The following is a 19,106-nucleotide window of genomic DNA, read 5'->3' on the forward strand; positions in this document are numbered from 1 at the left end:
TGTCCTACCTTGAACCTTCAGTTCTTCAGACCTGATGAGAAGAAGCCATGCCAACAGTTTTCCTGTCATCCAAAAACTAATACAGCTGAGTGAGGGTAGGGTCTCTAAATGGAAGAAATCTCCTTATTTTCATGTTCCTTTGCAGCTTCAATATTATTCCAAAAATTAATTTACAATTTTGTCTTCAGTTTTTATTAAGTTGGCATAAGTATTGCTGCATATGGAAAATAGCTGTCCTTAAAGATGAAGTACCTATTTCGCCTCCTCTCTCCCTTTTGCTTTTATGGTTGGGAACTGGCAACCAAATGTAGACCTAGGGATATGTGAAACAGCAAAAGTTGAGCTCGCCGATATTCTCTGAATTCTGATCAAAAACGAAATGAAATCTCTATGTAGACCAAGAAGGGCTGTTACTTGGCTCCCTAATTGCCACCCTGAGGCATGAGAGGTGTAAGTATCTATCCTTCTTGTCCCAGCATGCTGTCTTTAATTCTTGGGAGATGGTGGGTAGACAAGCACAAGCAACAGGAAGAATGCCTCTCTCCTCAGACTTGTGCAGACTTTTTTCCTGCTTTCTTCTCCCCATTTGTGAATAGTTTCAAGCAACATGGAAAGAAATTCCTTGGAATGGCTAGTAGAAGTGGGAAAAGAGGGAGAAAGTGGGGGTTATAACTTTTTCAGGACATTATATCTTTCAACCTCACTTCGTGAAAATGTTTCATCAGACTTTTGCTATGTGGATATTGCCGGAAAAAGTCTTTGTTCAGTCTCCAAAATGTTCATATAGCACAGAAGTGAAGTTAAAGCATATCAAGGGCCTCCTTAAACTAGAAGATATTTTATATGATTATTTTTAAAAATGGCCCTTCCTAGCAAAACCTATCTTTATTGCTGATCATAGAGCTCAAATTCAGTTGCTGCTTCTGTAACTTGCCAATTTACCCGCTCCATTTTTAAAGTGTTCTCTTAAGAAGGTTTAAGTGTGAATGCAACAAACACATTTTTGCAAAAGGTTACAATGCACAGATACAGAAATGGTCTCAAGAGGTCTACAGCTGACTGCATGTTAATGTTGAGTGTACACTTAGCAAATCTGGGATTCCCTCTGTATAAAATGTGAAGTGATCCTTGGTCTTATATACATCAGCAACAAGGTGTACTTGTCAGAACTGACCTAGCAAAACCTTGCACATAACTTATGTAATTATTTAGAAGTTTGTGTAATTATTTTATTAAAGTATAGTGTTCTTGTAATCTGAAGAAATCAGCAATGGAAACTCAGTTTTCACTAAATTGCAATAGCTGGTGTTATGACATGAATCTATTTAGAAGACTTTACAATTTTCAAATTATAAAGAGGCCATAAATGGAGGTCAATGAGCTGCACTATTCCTAGTTTATGTAGAGCTGTATATGGACAAATTATTTCTTAGTAAAGGTTTAACAGCTGAATGAGGCCTTCACAGCTATGATAAATTACTTTAGACTATAAGGGCATGTCTACACATTTCAACCAATTTCCAAACCTGTCTAATTTGGATAGGTACTAATGGAGGAACCTTGAGGGTGGGCCAGTTTGCACGACACAACAGCCCATTGTGGGTTAATTTACCCACGAGGAGCTATGACGCATGTCAGACACCAGTATGAATATGTAAGCCTGGGGGTTACAGTGGTTTGTCATGTCATCTGAGCTGAGGGACGTGTGGCACAGAATTCTCAGCACCTTCTGAAATGATAATTCCTTTAGTTCTTTGGAGAAAGCCATGTCTGTTGAAACAGATTTAAATGTGTACTGTGGATATTTACTTGATTAGAATACATGTCAAAATACCTGTGTCTTGCAGTGTATAGTTGCAAAACCCAGTGAGATTTCCCGTGTACGAATATAAATTCATAGGCTCTTATCCAGTGAACTCTGTTACATGTGTGAAGAACTTTAAAAATCTTTTAAAATAGCCTCTCATGCTCCTTTGAAAATTGCTCTTGATACCTCCTCCCCTTCTTCCCAGCATCAGAAGTAGGTACAGCTTTAAAAACAACATTACACGGCTGTCTGTTCTTGCTGATTTTACTACGTGTACATCTGGGGCTAAGATGTAAAATAGGCAACTGCTATCTATTCAGATAACTGGAGAAATGGGTGGTGTAGGAAGAAACCTCTTTAGTAAGAGTTCCACTTCTTTGAGATAGATTTGCATGTGATCTCTTGCACAGAAAGAGACAACATACAATGTTTTCTGATGAAATACTTGCTTCCTTTTAAGGCGATGATGATTTAATGTTAAGAATATCACAGTATCTTTCCACCCCCTTCTGCTACAGTACATACATTGCAACACCTTGCCTACCTGCAAGACAGAAATAGCTACTGCAAACTATAGTAGGAAAATGGCTACTGCAAACTTTACAGAGGAATTACTTAGAAAATGCCACATGCCCTCTGACGCAATGAAAGTTGTTAAGCAAGTTAAGACTACCTGCACATAAGATGAAAATGTTCTGGGCAAATATTGCAAAACATAGAACGGCCCTTTTATGGAACCAGGAGTGTTGTAAAATGAAAAGCAAAGTTCACATGTTGAAACAGTTGGCTTCCTCTGTGGATAATTTGTGGTTTTCTCACAATTTCTTTCCATTGCAAAAGATTACTGAGTGTTTCAAAATCTCATTTATATCTGGCACATCAGTTTTTCTAGAGTTGTCATCCAAAATTAACCTTGCTTTTTTGAGACTGCCAACATATTCAAGTCATTCAAGCATTTAACATTCCATTGATAGAAAATTGGACCATCAATCTGATTTTGGGGTCAGATGCACCCCTATAAAGCCATGCAAATAAAATACCTGGTGGAAGGAATTAAGCATGACACCATTTGCAAGGGAAAAAACCCATTGCTTTATCGAGAACTTTCCTTTTCTAGTAAAAAATATATAGTTATGCATAGGTAGAATACATAAACCTACAAGAACAGAGTGTGGGGTCTAAGTGACTACACTTTGTTTAAAATATTGTTTTATGGAACAAAATATTGTTCCATTAACATACATATAACATAATTATAACAGTTACGTCAGTATTACAGTGCAATTATTGTGAATATCTGTAACAAATATAACAAAACTTAGATCCTGTGAGGACAGCACAAGCTACTTGAACAGCTTATGCACAATAACCACATTTTACAACTGTGAGTAGGTCAGACAAAACAATTACATGAAGCACATTATTGCTGTAATTTTCTGTCAGTTGGTTGACCACATAGATGACACCTGACCCTTTTGTGGTGTTAGCAGTGGCAATCCATACTTGTTCCCAGGCAAGTTGGCTATATTTCTAATCTCAACCTAGAATCTGATCAACTTCAGACCCAGGTGTACTAAGAAGAGATGTCTTTTTGGATGTTGGGAATATAGGAAGCTTGCCTTATACTGAGTCAGAACCAGGGCCATTGCTAGGTTCTTAAAAGATCTGGGCCACAGGCCCATAATACAAATGTCCATGTGCGTGCGTGCGTGTATTTCTGTGGACCATTGTTCTGAAAATTACAGACAGCTTAGAGGTGTCCCCAAGTATAAAACCAGCAAAGTTTCAGAAGGATAGGTGCAGTAGTTTATGTGAAAGATGAGTTCTCCAATTTGGGGGCAGGGAGTGTTTTGCTTTCCCTTCCGTTCATTCCCCCATGTTTTTTTGGTAAATTGTATGAAAAGGGCACAGGTCATAGAGGTGTCACCAGGCAAGAAAGCTGAAAAGTTTCGGAAGGATAGGAGCTAGGGAATTATGAGGCTTGTAATCCAGTTTAAGGCTTTTTCATAGTGAAGTATTGTGGCATTCGAAGAATGGCCATCTCATGGTCCTATCCTTGCCCATAATGGGACTGACTTCTGAGTAGATATACATAACATTGTATAAGTAAGCATTATTTATCTCTGCTGCACTCCAAATAATTAAATCCTATTTTTATTAAAACTTCCTGTGCATAGGAACCTGCCTTATAGTGAGTCAGACCCTTATTCCATCTAGCCCAGTATCATCAACACTGACTGGCAGTGGCTCTCCAGGGTTTCAGGCAGGATTCTTTCCTAGCCCTACCTGGAGATGCTGAGGATTGAACCTGGGACCTTCTACATGCCACGCATGTGCTCTACCACTGAGCTACAGCCCTTCGTATTGCTGGATAATGGCAAATGACAAACAAAACAGCCCCAGATTCCTTCCTCTGCAACCATGTGGACTTGTCTCAAAGACTTGGGTGAAGAGGAGAAGGAGAAAAACAAACCCTCTTGTCTGTCTGTATTAAGTCAAATACAGTTCAGAACTTCTCTTGCCCACCGAAGAGAATTCTCTTTGAGAATTCCCCAAGACAGGCCCTGGATGGAATAAAGGAGAGAAAGAAAGACCAGGATAGGGAAGGGAAGAAGAGGAAAAGAAGAATGGTGATTGGAAATAGAGGCAGAGCAGAGGACATAATTTCACAAGCCAAGTGGCTGCTTTCATAGAGGTAGCACATCAGGAATTTAGGAGGTTATAGAGGGTTTGTAAGGGTTGCACATACTTAAATTAACTTTATGAGGTGAGGTGGCTTTGTATTGCTTTTTTAAAAACGGTAAAACCTATTTAAAAGCCCCAGCACTTCCTGGATCTTGACGTCACATTGTCCTAAACCTCCTTTTGGTATAATCTGCAGCCTGCAGCTATTTAGGAGATATTAAAGTGGAGCAGGAGAAAGATGTTAGTAGAGACTGACTGAATCCTTGGCTATGCTGAAGCTACCTACTGAACTTCTACAGAAGCCAAAGGTTCCATTTTGGGGCAGTAAAATCAGATCCTGTGTGAAATACCAGCATTTCACAGGGAGTTCTTCCTGCCCTTCCCCTTTCCTCTTCAAAATTTTATTGCAAGCGAGCTCCCAGCGTGTAAGAGCAGAAAAGTAGGATGAGAGAGAAAAAAACAAACAAACTGTGGAAGGAAAGGAGACAGTCTCCCCTCTAGTTTAAAAGGCTGGTGCCTTCACACTACACTCCCTGTTGGTGAGTCCTAAGGTCTCCTAATAACTGCACGTGTACTGAGTTCAGAGGGAAGGGGGAGGCTTGTATAAAGGTAGGTGCTGACACTGGAGCAGCACTAAAGATCTGGGGCATGTATCCAGGTCCGCCCTTCTATAACGATGCCTGTGGTCAGATCATTGGTCCATCTAGCCCAGTATCGTTGACACTAACTGGCAGTGGCTCTAAGGGTTTCAGGTGGGAGTTTTTTCAGCTCTACCTGGAGATGCCGGGCATTGAACCTGTGACTTTGTGCTTGCAAAGCATGTGTTCTACCCACTGAGTTACATAAGGAGTTCAGCTTCTAAACAATATAGGCATTTAAGCAGGCAATGTCAAGTGTACATGGAGCATATATTTGGTCACAGATGTCCCCACAATCTTCAGTTTTATTATAATGAAGTTGTAAGTTTTTATATTCCATTCAGAAACCTGTGAATGTAGTTTTAATTTCTTAACTACTATGTGGTCTACGTTTTGAGCTTTTGGGACTGGCTAGTTTCAAAGATAGCTGAGGGTAACCCTCAACAGATCTCTGTAAAGATCTTTCTGTGAGAGAGAAAAGTGGTCATCTAAAGGTCCTTGACTGGGAGTTGCCATCATGTCTGGCCTCCTGGTGAGGTGCAGGTGCAGTCTGCTTACAAACATTTGCAGATGCAGTTGGGTTTGCAGTGACCCCAAAAGCCAAATTGGTAAGTATTGCACAAAATGATAGCTATGGTGAAGAAAAAGTCTTGCTGGGTCACTAGGAAGGTTCTAACTGGAGAAAAAGTAAATTTTTAAAATGCAGGGTTTGAAACAGACCCCTAATACCATTTGTAGTGATGTTAATGAAAGTGAGAAATTTGTCTCACGAAAATATTCTATATTCACCTTCTGCTCTCCTTTACTCATGAGAAATGGAAATAACAGATTCTAGACTAAGCATCTGTAGATACGAAGAGTAACTAAGGGTGTAATCCTGCGCATGTCTAGACAGAAAAAAGCCCAACAACTGAAGTATTCCCCAACCAGTATTCTTTATGGCCACAAATGTGCCTTATTGTTATGGTTTTTTTTTTTTCATGTTTCTCCGTTATCCCTATAGGGGTAGAATTGACCCCCAAAGTTCTAAGAACAATGCTAGATGTTTCACTATATTTGGGATGGCCCCCCTGAAAACCACATAGCAATTCACACCTCATGGTTGAGGAATACTTGAAGCATATAGTTGTGGAAGATTTGGCACAATTTTTTTTCTCTGTGCTGTCAGAGTTACCTTTTTGTTTTACTAATTACTAAAGCAAGTCAGCATTCATTCTTCTCCCAGTATTAGGCAGATTGGCACTTCCAAGCCTCATAATATTGGCTGCTTACTCTGTTATCTCTGCATGTGTGAAATAAGTGGCTTAAAAAAACAAAGTAAATACAGATGAGTAGGATAGAGCAATTCACTTTTCATGTTGCTTAGTAATGGCTGAATACCTAGGAAAGAAAACACTAAGGGAGGGAGATGAGTGATACAGACAAATTACTGGAACCAACTGAGGATAGTATGACAGTTCATGGGCAGGTTTCTATTTTAGTATGACATAATCTGTTGAGAGGAAAATTGTATTGCTTGACAAATCTGTAGTGGTTGACCATTCAATTACAAAACAGCTCGATGTTTTTCTTCCAAGGTAGCTATTACTTCTGAAATTTATGTCCATGACTAGTTGACTTAATATTTCAAAATAAAAAATGCAAAGCATTCTCTTTTAGTCCATTCGTTGAGTAACAAAACAAACACAACGTATCTTTTAAAAAAAATGTGGAAAAGAAATTTGAAACACAAATTTGAAACACAATGTAAATGGTGTAGGGTTTTTTTTAAGGCATTTTAAAGTTACTTATATTTTCACCATGGTAGCATTTTGTTCTTATCTCTTAATACCTATCTACTAAAATTATCTTTTCTTTTCTTTTTTAAGACTTTAGCAAAGCGATGTCTCAGGCTGGTACTTCCCCATTCCAGGAAGCAATTAGACAAGAACTGGAATATTCCATGAAAGTAGAACTGGACAAAATACTTTCAACGGCACCACAGAATGAAGTAGAGGTAGGGACTGAAACAAAATTATGTTTAAGAGGAAACACTTTATTTCCCCTCATAAATATTTGTTTACTTTCAAAATTGTGGCATATTTGAAATGTAGACTAATAAATGTTTTCATGTTAATAGCTGGACAGATGTCCTCAAAGTTGCCAGACAATTAAGGGTATGACAGTAGAATTTGAAGTGGGGCCCATTTAGGAGCTCTGTTGTTCTTAAGCATGATGTGGCCCATAGGACTGTGCAGTAATCCCAAGCAGTAATAAAGTACAATTTAATTTAGAAGGCTTTGTGTATTGCTTTCCATTTTGGTCATACTAGTAGTGACTAATAGAATCATAGAATAGTAGGGTTGGAAGGGGCCTACAAGACCATCGAGTCTGGACTTGGGGCCAGATGTAATGATACCCAAGTTGTCTGGTGGCAGAGCAAGAGCATGTCTTTTCTCTCCAGCAGTTTGGGACACCTGCCTGGCCTCCAACACCACAGGCGTCTAGGCTTAGATATAATAATTCAGTAGGGCATAGTTGACACCTGTTGGGTTTTACACAGTGGAAACTCCTGAATGGAGTACAAGCTCCACAAGTATCTTTAATAACTGGGTGGATGGGTAGTAAAGGGTAGATGAAGTTCAGTGTAAGTGTAAAGTGATGCATTTCATATGTATGCTGAAAAGGTCTAGTTGGCTGTGATGGACATCCCCTAACTGTGGGGGAGAATTCATGAGTAACTTTCCCAGTACATGCCCTTTTAAAGTTAGGGAGTTGTAGAGTAGTTCCTTTCAGTAGGGCTTGTTAATGGCAGTTCATGAACTTGGCTGATACTATTTTAAAATAAGAAATCTACCCTCATCCTCTGTCTCTTCCAGCACACTAAGAAAGACCTAGAAGGGTTTAAGAAGCTCTTTCACAGATTCTTACAAGAAAAGGGACCCTCTGTGGACTGGGGGAAGATCCAGAGACCACCAGAAGATTCTGTAAGTTGCAATAACATGATGTGAATAACCCCCTCTGTAGTTGATCTCATTATTTTTGTGATTCCAAGTCTTCCACTCACCAAAGGATTAAGATGTTCAAACCTAAGCAGCAATAGTCCAAACCAACTGGAAAGAACCAGGCTTCCACCAACCAAAGTTTTTCCCTTTACACACATTATATTAGAGGGAAGAAATCACATTATGCATGATGCCATAGGAGCTCACTACCCACAAAGATACAAGATTATCTCTGTCACTTAAGAGAGGTTTGGGCAATGTCTGCAACATACCTCTGGGTGGAGATCGTTTCCAAAGGACATATCCTGGAACTGGGAAAACATCCAAAGCAACAAAATTATAACCTCTCAGCAAATACAGTCTCATTCTTTCTGCCTTTTAATGTCTGTTAGAAATAAGGGCTATCAAATCAGTTCTTGCAGAACAGCTTAACTTCAGGAAAGACTCAATTTTCTATAGTATAGAAAAATAATAGGTATTTATGAACAATATTAGCTGTACTGTGGCTTAACTCACAAATAAGAAACGCAGCAGGATGGAAATGTTTTATTCTATTATAGTAGCTAACTATCACAAAGCTTCTGTAGCATCAGTGGATCTTTCAGAGGTTATCTAGACTGACTTCTCCCAAACTGGTCCCATCATGCCTGATCATTGGCCACGCTGGAGAAAGTTGCTCTAGCATAACTAGATCATAAGGGCATAATGCAATTCTAATGGATGTTATTATATAGTCCTTCAGATTATTGTATTGGTTATACATGACCTTTACAATCTATTAGAACATTTCTCAGTGTTTACAACATTGCTACCAAAGATGCCTTTTACTTTCTTCCTCCAATAGAGCAAAACTGTGTCTGTTCAGATGATGTAATAGTTTAAAATCTTTCATTTGTGCACATAGTCATCTATTTGTGGCTTTAAAACTCTTAAATGTAAGTCTCTCATCTTTAACTTTGGTCCATTTCCTGAAGAAAATGGTACTATTTTAATGCATTTTGTACCTGTAGAGCAATTCCTAGATGAAACTGGGTTTCCTTTTAAAAAGCAATTTTAAAAGGACCAATTGTGACAATAAAGATACATAAATGAGAGCGGAGTTGCAAAAGGAAAGTGAAAAAAAGTCACTGGGCCCAATCAAATCCCCAGGTAAAAATCATTCCTGACTCTGAAACCAGTGACCAGTTTTCATCCATAGCATATTGAAGCAAAGTGAACAACCAGACAATTGAGTGAAGGGTTGGTTAGTGAGTAGAAGGGAAGGTATGCTGCAAAGTGAGGCTTCTAAATTACTTAAGACAGAAACATTATTCTCATACCAAATAAATGGGTTCTATTGTAAGAAAAAAAAATCTGTTTGAAGCATTAGTCCATTTCTTTTATGGACCATCTCTGTCAGTTTATCCATATGAGTCAATTCTAGTATTTTAAACAACCATTCCCTAGTACTTGGAGTAGTTGATGATTTCCAATATTTTGCCAACAAAATCTTTGCAAGCACTAAAAAATTAGCAATCAAATATACCTGATTCACATTTGGGAATCAGGTATATTTAATCAGGTATATATTGTTTATAATTAAGCAATATTACAAAAATCACAGTCAAATTAAACCCCATCTTTTGTCCTTTGTCACTGAAAATTTGTCTCCAATATAATTGCACTTTAGGACAGCTAAAAAAAGCACCCACGTAATAAACCAGTGTCCATTTAACCACTTTTCCAGCAACCAAATGTATTGGTACAATATATTCTATTAAATCTACTTGGAGACATATACCAGCAAAAAGTAACTTTTAACTGGCCATCTTCTAATTTCATACAAACAGAAAAGTTTTTCTTTACATCAAAGACTTACCACCAAACTTCATCTCCAATAGCCATACCTAAATCCCTTGCTCCCATCAACTTATATGTTTCTTTTAATTTCTAAAATTATTTATTAATAGATCTTAGAATACATGTGTTTGTCCTCTAATATCATCAAAAGCTCCTCAAATGAGGTCATTTTTAAAAAAAGATGTTTTATTCTTATTCCCTGTAGAATGAAATGTTTGGATTTGAAGATATTGGTACCAAGCTGGTGTCCACTCCTGGCTCCTAAGCGTTCCCTAGGAATCATCCCTGCATTTGAAATTAAGTCCCTAAAGGCACAATCCTATGGAGATAGACGTCAGCCTCTGAACTCACAGGCTGACACCTAGCCAATGCAGGGCAGGCAGAGCACAGAGGGAGACGTCTCCTCCACGCTCCGCCTGCCTTGATTTTGTGGCTAGGCGTGTGATTTTGGCTATCTAGCCAGGGCGCGTCGGAGCCAGCGGGGGGGAGGCTGCGAGGTGCATAGGAAGTCTTGTAAAGAGACTTCTGCAGTATCCTACCCTCCCTGTCCCCGGCACCACCCTCTCTGCATTCTGTTTGCAAGCACGGAGACCAGTGAGAGCCGCACCACCTATGAAGCAACGGGGGAGCGGGGGGAGGAGCGCAGTTTCTGGGAACTCAAAAATCCTATGGCCCTCTAGACAGTGTCTAGTGACCATAAGAATGTTCTCCCCATCTGTAACAGTTTTTCTCCTCCTCAGGTCCTAAATCTTTCAAATAAATTATTAAATTTCTTATGCTAAAATACTGATGCCAAAGGTGAAATGTTCAGCCTTAAGTTTTGCTTGAAAGTCCAAGCTTTCAAGATCTGATCTGGGATCAGTTTCAACCATATCATATTTATTCTTTCACCCCGGGCAACACATCCAGGGATGCAGTAACCCATTCTTACTCTGACATATATTATTTATTGGACTTCCCTATAAACCACGTCTTCATCCCTAGCACTGAGCATAATTGCAAAGCATAACTGCAAAGAAGGATAATTGCAAAGACGAAACTCTAGTCCTTCTAATTTGTTTTAATTAGTTTTTACATTTTTAAGCTGCTCAATAACCAAAGTTCTCTGGGTGTAGTACAGATAAAGTAAAAATACAAAATACGAGATAACAATAAAATAATGACAATGAAACAGCACGAGATAATACCAAAATAAAAACAGAAGCAGGTATAAAAACAATGGAGCACATAATAAAACCAAAAGTAAAACCAGCAGTAGGGATAAAACAGTGAAAGAGTCTAAAAGCACTGAAACAGTTTCTATAATGCTTGAGAAAATAAAAAGGTTTTCACCTGGTGTGAAAAGATCATAATTTAGACCCCAGGGGGAGCTTCTCTGAGGAGCACATTTCCCAGATGGGGCTCCACCACTGAAAAGACCCTTGTTCATGTAGCCAGCTGCCTCGCCTCATTTGGCAGAGGCACCACTACATTCAAGGGAAGAAACATATGTTCTGAAAGACTAGGAAAAGGACAATCATATTGAAAAATGGCATCTACACTGAACACAAGCCTTTGTTACAGTAAAAATTGTTAGCTTTTATGGGTGTTAGAGACCAGGGAAGGGGAGTCTATGATTGAAATATGAAAAATGTGTAAAAAATAAATCTAATTTAGACCTGGCATCATTGCTAACAAATTGTTTTGAAGCCAGCCTGTCTTTAAATGTAAATTTTGCTATCAAGTTGTTAGGAACAGAGTTATCTAATGTGAAATTGCTGCAGGTATTAGAATTACTAAAGCCTAAACAAAATTAACATGCTTCTATCCAGGCAACACTGTTACAGGCCCCTTACTGTGTCTGAATAATAATGAAAACACTAATAAATTTATACAAATGGAAAATGACATATTTGAAAAGAAGGGGAAGTTCAATGCACATCACTTAATTTAAGCACATTGCTTAAAATGCAGTGAGGTGTTACCAAACAGTGCAATCCTATATGCCTACTCAGAAGTACTTCCCAGGTAAGCGAGCACAGGATTGCTGCTTAAGTAATTTTGGGGAACAGTTAACAAAACTAAAAGACAATTAGAAGAACCTTCAGTTGAGAGTTCCTTCCAAAGTCAATACCTGCATCACTACAGATGTGGGCCAATTATTTAGTTGTTTTCTTCTGATCAGTGTGTGGGAAAGTGTATCAAGAATGTGAAGCACTTCAACCATCTGTAAATAATTCTTAAAACCATTGCTTTCCTTTCAGATACAGCCCTATGAGAAGATAAAAGCAAGGGGACTACCTGATAGTATTGCTTCAGTTTTAAACAAGCTAGTTGTAGTGAAACTCAATGGTGGCTTGGGCACCAGTATGGGATGTAAAGGCCCCAAAAGCCTCATTGGTGTGAGGAATGAGAATACCTTCCTGGATCTGACAGTTCAGCAGATTGAGGTGAGTAACTTGCTTTGGTCCTCTCTTGGTTAGGTATACTCATACAGATTTATGAATACATTTTAGAGTGAAGTCCAGCATTGTGTGAGTGGCCTTCCCCTTCCTCTCCTTCCGGCTGTGCCCTTCTAGTCTGCCCCAAAGGGGTCTCCCAACCCTCTGGAGCAGATTTTGGAGGACTGACATAGCTGCAGGGGAGAGTGGAATTTGTTCCATCAATGGTGTCTGTTTCGTTGACGGATAAACATTGTTGGATTTCACCTTTAATGTTTAGTGTTGCAGCTAATGGGTGATGCTTTTAGTTATTGTAGTATTAATGTATGGTTTTAATATTTTATATTGGATTTTTGTTTATTTTTGTAAACAGCTCCCAGTGTTCATTTGAATTAGAGTGGAGCGAAGTATTAAAATAGTAATAATAGAACAAATATCTCAACCTAGGGGGAACAGAACTGAAACATGTTTATATATTCTGTTGATTCATAATGATAATGTGTGTCTTTAAGATATATGTGGGTCTGTCTGTCTGTCTATCAACATGCTAACAATTTTTAAAAATGCATTGTTAGTATTTACACAAATTGCTTCACAAGAAAAATATACCAGTTTTTGTTTAACACAATTTGATGTTTATGCCTCTTTAAATGTTACATCAATTGAATATCCTCTTTATAGGACTGAAGAAAGACCTTTTTCATTGTTCAGAAATATTAAAATATATAATTACCACAATCTTTTAAATTATAAATAACTGAAATAAGATTGAAATCCTAGATCTATATAACAAATAGCCCATTTAATGGCCTGCTCATATATCTAATTTATATTCTCATAATCTGCAGAGTATGCTTTTCTTCTTTCTAGGCCAGCCATATCCAACCTGGTGGAAGCAACAGCTTCTGTGTTTTACCATTAAAGTTCCAAACGTGTTAATTAAATCATCTCCTTTCTAATACTGGTCCACATATAGTACAGTAAGTGTACCAGTTTTAGGGTGCCTGCCTGTTACAAATTGTGAAAGAAATTTTGGTACTGTCATGTCTTCAAAAGGCTCCTCCAATAACACATCAAAAGTTGAAAAATCTACTTTGAAGCAAGTGATTGTCAATAACAAATAATTAGAAACTCAGTAAATGGATATGGTCAGAGACAACCCTCCAAAGGTCATCAGCAGTCTTTCTGCCGATGAAAGGTCTTTTCTAAATCAAGAAACATTGCATTCATATCATTGTTTATGAGGAGAAGCAACAAGGATTTACACCAGTGCTTATATCTGATGAGCCCCTTTGGTGGAAGGTCATTAAAATAGCAGCTACTGAAAATGATATTTCAATAGTTTTATAATGGCTATATGGATGGTCTCGTCCCATGATGAATGAGGTTTTGGGACTGTGTTATATCACAGGTAGCTTTTGGTCTAAAAAGGTTTTTGGAGCCGATATATGTTCCTACCATTGTTTCTCACTTAGCAGAAAGGTAATTTCAAGATGATATGTTTGAGGACATTTTCCTGTTGATTTTGATCTACATCTGGTGTTTATTTCAGAAGTCATGGTAATGATTCAAAAACAAATGGATCACTTGATGTTAGAAAAGAAATGAATTGAAGCATGTTTCAACAAGGTGACACAAGAGAGTGCTAATGTTGAACTGTGGGATCAGGGTTAATGTAACTGCAAAATTTTTCATGACAGAAAAGCAAGTTCAGTGAAGCTTAGAAGAGGAAAGACTTCAGTATGTGGACATAGTAAGCATCTTATACCTCTTCATTAAGGGTGAAAAAAAGGACTGTGAGACTGCACTTGAATGCAGTCACACAATTGCTAAACTTTCCCAGTTTGCTGCCTGTGGTCAGCAGCTACATGAAGTTGTGCAGATTATATCTTCAAAACATAAGCAAGCTTGCAGAAACACATCCTTATATCTACAAATCATCTGAAAAAGATTGTGAGCCAGGCTGTCATTTGATCATCTCATAGACCAAGAACTGATATGTCTGAAAACAGAGTTTGTTTTTTGGCAAGGAGTAATAATAACATGATAGAAACGCGGCAGCTATTATGGGCACTGTCATGTCCAGCCTCTAATATTCTATGTATTGTTGACAGTAATCCTTTATATTTTGCCATAATCACAGTTCTTTCAGAAGTCTTGTGTTAGTGGCTACATTTGGTAGGAATGTGCTCAGGTTAAGAAATATTGGTTGGATGTATTGGGGACATTTTCAGATGTAAGCTAGGAAGGCTGAGCGCCGAAGAATTGATGCTTTCGAACTGTGGTGCTGGAGAAGACTCTTACGAGTTCCCTGGACTGCAAGGGGGTCAAATCAGTCCATCCTCAAGGAAATCAACCCGGAGTGCTCATTGGAAGGACAGATAATGAAGCTGAAGCTCAAATATTTTGGCCACCTAATGCGAAGAGAAAACTCTCTGGAAAAGACCCTGATGCTGGGAAAGACTGAAGGCAAAAGGAGAAGGGGACGGCAGAGGATGAGATGGCTAGATAGCATCACCGATGCAATGAATATGGACTTGAGCACGCTCCGGGAGAGAGCGCAGGACAGGAAGGCTGTCGGATGGGGTCACGAAGAGTCGGACACGACTGAACAACAACAACAAAGTTCACTGTGTATAAGCTGCTCTGGGAAGGAAGAAATAACTCAATATAAACTCTTCTGAGAAATTGTTCATTATTTATCCTATTTTGGAATCCATACAGATCAGTGATTTAGCAGCAATGGGTACTTTAACAGTCTGATGGAATGGAAGGATTGGATGTAATTGAAGGATTATTTTATATTGGTTCTCTGTGTAAATGATGGATATTTTGTTCCATTAACTTGCAAGTATAAAGAAATTATCTTTCAGGTTTCTGTATATTGATACTGAACGACAAATAAATTATTTCAAAAATTATATTTCAGTGGAGGATATAATGAAGACAGTGAGCAATAAGTTTGGAACTAGTGAGCAATACAAGGCAACCACTAATGCAAGGAAGCTGTGTGATTTCAAGGATGCAGCAATGATTGAAGGGGAATTTTTAGAAATATTTAAGAGAACATCAAGCAGCACATTAAACAAATACTGTATTGTTTATATATTGCGTAGATTTCTTTTTAATGTAAATACTAGAGCCCTTTTTACTAATTACTCATGTGAATTAGATCCATGTGATGAAAGGGGTATGGGGATGCACTGGCTCCATACCTGGCCTCCATGCATTGGGTAAAGGACTGAAGGGGGATTTGGCTATACTTGTGGAGAATCCTTCACATGCTCTGAAACCCTACGTTATCTGGGCTTCTGATCATACAGAGGAAGCTCAAAAAGAGAACTGATTCCCATTTCAGCCTTTGCTTGCTTCATGGAGATTGGGGGTGGAATCAGGAGGATGGTGCCAGATGCAGGGCTCCTAATCATATGGAGCCCTTCATGTGAGTAACACGTGAAATGGGCCTAAGTGATGCATATATAAGACCATAGGATATTTCGAAGTTCCTCCTCTGAGGCCATGGACACTGCTATGATCTTGGAAGGTGAAATCCGAATGGGAATTGTTTACCCCTGCCCCTTGCAGCTGCTATGGAAGGTACTGTGGCGACTTCCTCACTTGCTGTTGCTTCATTTGCTGTTGATTCTATATTAGTCTATTTTGCAGAAAGTTATCTCAGTTTCCTGTCCAACGCAAGCAACTAGTCTTTTTGGAGTTCTGGTCCTAGTTGTTGGAAGCCATTGTAGATCATAAGGCACGATGGCCACCATAATGCAAAAAAGACAAAGATGAATGACCTCCATCTTGAAAGTAATGGGTGACCATCACCATGCTTCTTTGGGCTTGTTGCAGGTTTCTTGTTTATTCTTTTCCAAGCACATTTGTCTTGGCAGTGATCGTAGAGGTGGAGATCATCCTCATCAGGGGGTTCAGCTGGCTTAGGTGCTTCAGTGTCTACCACCTTGAAAAGAACTGCTGCCTCTGTGGTTTTTGAGGCTGTCGGGGTCCTGCTGCCATGATAGACTAGCAATTTGAAAGGGAAGCCCCACTTGCTGTGCACTCCAACTTCTCTCAGGGAGTCTGCATAGGGCTGGAGTAGTTTTTGCTTGTGGAGCGTTTCCAGAGCAAGTTCTTGAAATATTTGCACTTTGATTTGTTTATGTTCTAGTGATCTGAGTTTGTTCAGGGCCTGAATAGCTTGAAGTTTTCAGGGATATCTGCAAAGCAGGTTATAATGTCTCTAGACTGGCCTGGGAAGTTGGGGCAAGGCCCATATCTGTTATCTGTTAATATCTGTTAAATGCAAGTCTGGATCGATCTCAGCAAACCAGGCCACAAGAAATGTGATTATATTGCCCCCTTCATGTTCTTCCAGACCACAGACATGCAGATTTAACTGACGACTGCGGTTCTCCAGATCTTCCACCTTGATCTTGAGCAAAGGTAGTGAGGGTGAGAATTTTCTCACCTTGAGTCAGGCTTAGCTCCATGGCTTCATTTGCTTTTGATTCTATATTAGTCCATTTTGCAGAAAGTTATCTGTTTCCTGTCCAATGCAAGCGACTAGTCTTCTTGGAGTTCTGGTCATAGATGTTGGAAATGTTCTTTCAGACTGTCGTCTGGCCTGCTATCATCCTTGCCTTTGGTGCCATGTCTGTGACACTGAGAAGAGTCTTGGTGGCTCAGTGATCTGAATGTTCTTTAGGGTGAAAATATGCTGTGAGGAGGAACCCCACTTCATCTCTTGACATACTCCAGGTTTTTAATGAGAGGTGTTGAGAGTGAAAGTGCAGCTGATAAGATCAGAAGGGCAGGTGGGCAGGGGAGTTAAAAATCTAAATGTCCATCTTGGCTGCCCACTAGCCACGTCCCTCCTGGTTCCATTACCTTTTTAATGAGACATTTGTCATCTCCATGACCCACTTCCCTAGCCCTGTTCTGGCAGGTGAGTAAGCCAAGATGGTGCAGCCTGTCATATCCAGAATACACAATAGGCTGCACCTCTCCAAGAACGTTTGTCCACATAGTCAAGTTTCACAAGCTAAAAACTATCCATAGAAAACTGACTAAATGGGGCCTCAGTGACATTCAGAATAGATTCTGAAACAACTGTGATATCAGGAAGTTGGAGGAGTGCGGGGGGATGGGGCAGGCTGCTGCTTCCAGTTCTTCCCTTGGTTCTTCTGTCTTTGTGGTCACCATAGCTGCAGCCACGTCCTCCCATTCCTTCCTTTGTTAACTTTTACTTCCATAAAACTGGTGTTGGTGTTCATGTGAGCTCTTGCCTCTTTCCAGAACCAGCTTAACTTGGTGTGGAAGTTGCCCTTGCTCACCGTACAGCACTGCCTCCCCATTTGGATCAGCCTGGCTTAGAAAGGACAGGAATGTGCTGGTGGACCAGAACTTGAGAAGAGCCCTGCTGGTTCAGACCCAGGGTCCATCTAGTCCAGCATTCTGTTCACACAGTGTCCAACCAGCTGTCGACCAGGAACCCACAAGCAGGGCATGAGTGCAAGAGCACCCTCCTGCCCATGTTCCCCAGCAACTGGTGTATATAGGCATACTGCCTCTATCTTACTGGAGGTAGGATAGAGGCATCAGGACTAGTAGCCATTGATCTCATCTAGGAATTTGCCTAACCCCCTTTTAAGGCTATCCAAATTGGTGGCCATCGCTACATGTTGTGGTAGCGAATTCCATAGTTTAGCTATGTGTTGCATGAAGAAGTACTTCCTTTTATCCAAGGAAGTTCTTGCATGCATCTCTAACCAATACTAAGAGCTTCTGGGAAAGGAATATGAGGAAGAGGTGAAGACTATGTGTCTCAGCGCATTTAGGTGGGACTCTTGGAGGCAAGGCATCCCACTCTGCTTCCCAGAGTGGAAGGGACTCTCGCTGTGGTGAGTGGATTTGTGGTCAAGAAATATGTGACCTCTTAATTTTTTGCTTATTCAGAAGCAGTCTGTGATACACTTCCAGGTGATAGAGCATAGGTATTTAAATATGTATTCTTCGTCTTTAGGTTCAAATACTTGTTTTATCCTTATTAGGGGGCAGAAAATATTCTTGTGATTGGAGCCACACTTCTTTGCTGCCATCTTGTGGCTTAAAATAGCAGCACCACTCAATTTTCATGAGGTACACCATAAGCTAAGGAGGTTGAATTATCTTTAAACCTCCATCATGACTGATGCTTTACAATATCTTAGTCAAAAAGGAGCAGTTTGCTAAAATAGTAAACATCAATATTCAGACTAAGCAGCACCTCAAATTGATGAGAATTTACAAAAATGATTCTGTTACTGGTTTTACAAAGTCATGTTACTCCTTAATTATATTTCTTTAAGTTCTTGCTTTCTTATGCCAGAAACGTAATTTCATGGCCTACACAAACTGTAAACAATATGTCACTTGGAATGGCTTATACATTTATTAGCTGTTTCACTGGTATGATTAGAGAGTTGTGAGGTGGGAACTCCCATTTTTTATATACTTGTCTATGAATCATTGCAGTTAATATTGGGGGACGGTTGGATTCATAGGATGCAGAACACCAAAGAGTGCAAATTTGTTGACGTTATGATGATCTAATGCTAGTCTTCTTTGATGGAAAAAGTTTAGGCATAACTTTTGGGTGACCAGCCAGATGGGCGATTAATAAATTTAATAATAAATAGGCACACCAGTCAAATGACACAAAGTAGCCAGCACCCTTAAAAAAAGAATGATCTGG

At 39.4% G+C, this 19,106-nt stretch overlaps 1 protein-coding gene across 9 annotated transcripts in view; it reads left to right on the forward strand.

The window, feature by feature from the left end:
- Positions 1-19,106, forward strand: part of UGP2 (UDP-glucose pyrophosphorylase 2) — a 52,335-nt gene that overhangs the window by 13,764 nt on the left and 19,465 nt on the right. For 8 of the 9 annotated variants that reach the window (XM_084823344.1, XM_084823371.1, XM_084823355.1 and 5 more), the window contains exons 2-4: positions 6,999-7,126; positions 7,989-8,096; positions 12,197-12,382. In XM_084823344.1, the coding sequence (XP_084679470.1) occupies positions 7,013-7,126; positions 7,989-8,096; positions 12,197-12,382 (408 nt within the window). In that variant the 5' untranslated portion in view covers positions 6,999-7,012. Of the gene's footprint in view, positions 1-5,568; positions 5,739-6,998; positions 7,127-7,988; positions 8,097-12,196; positions 12,383-19,106 lie in introns of those variants that run through there. The other variant, XM_084823308.1, reaches the window with a different exon arrangement.

This window comes from Heloderma suspectum, chromosome 1 (assembly GCF_057233095.1).
Source record: "Heloderma suspectum isolate Gila_16-S chromosome 1, 16-S_ref, whole genome shotgun sequence".
NCBI lineage: Eukaryota > Metazoa > Chordata > Lepidosauria > Squamata > Helodermatidae > Heloderma > Heloderma suspectum.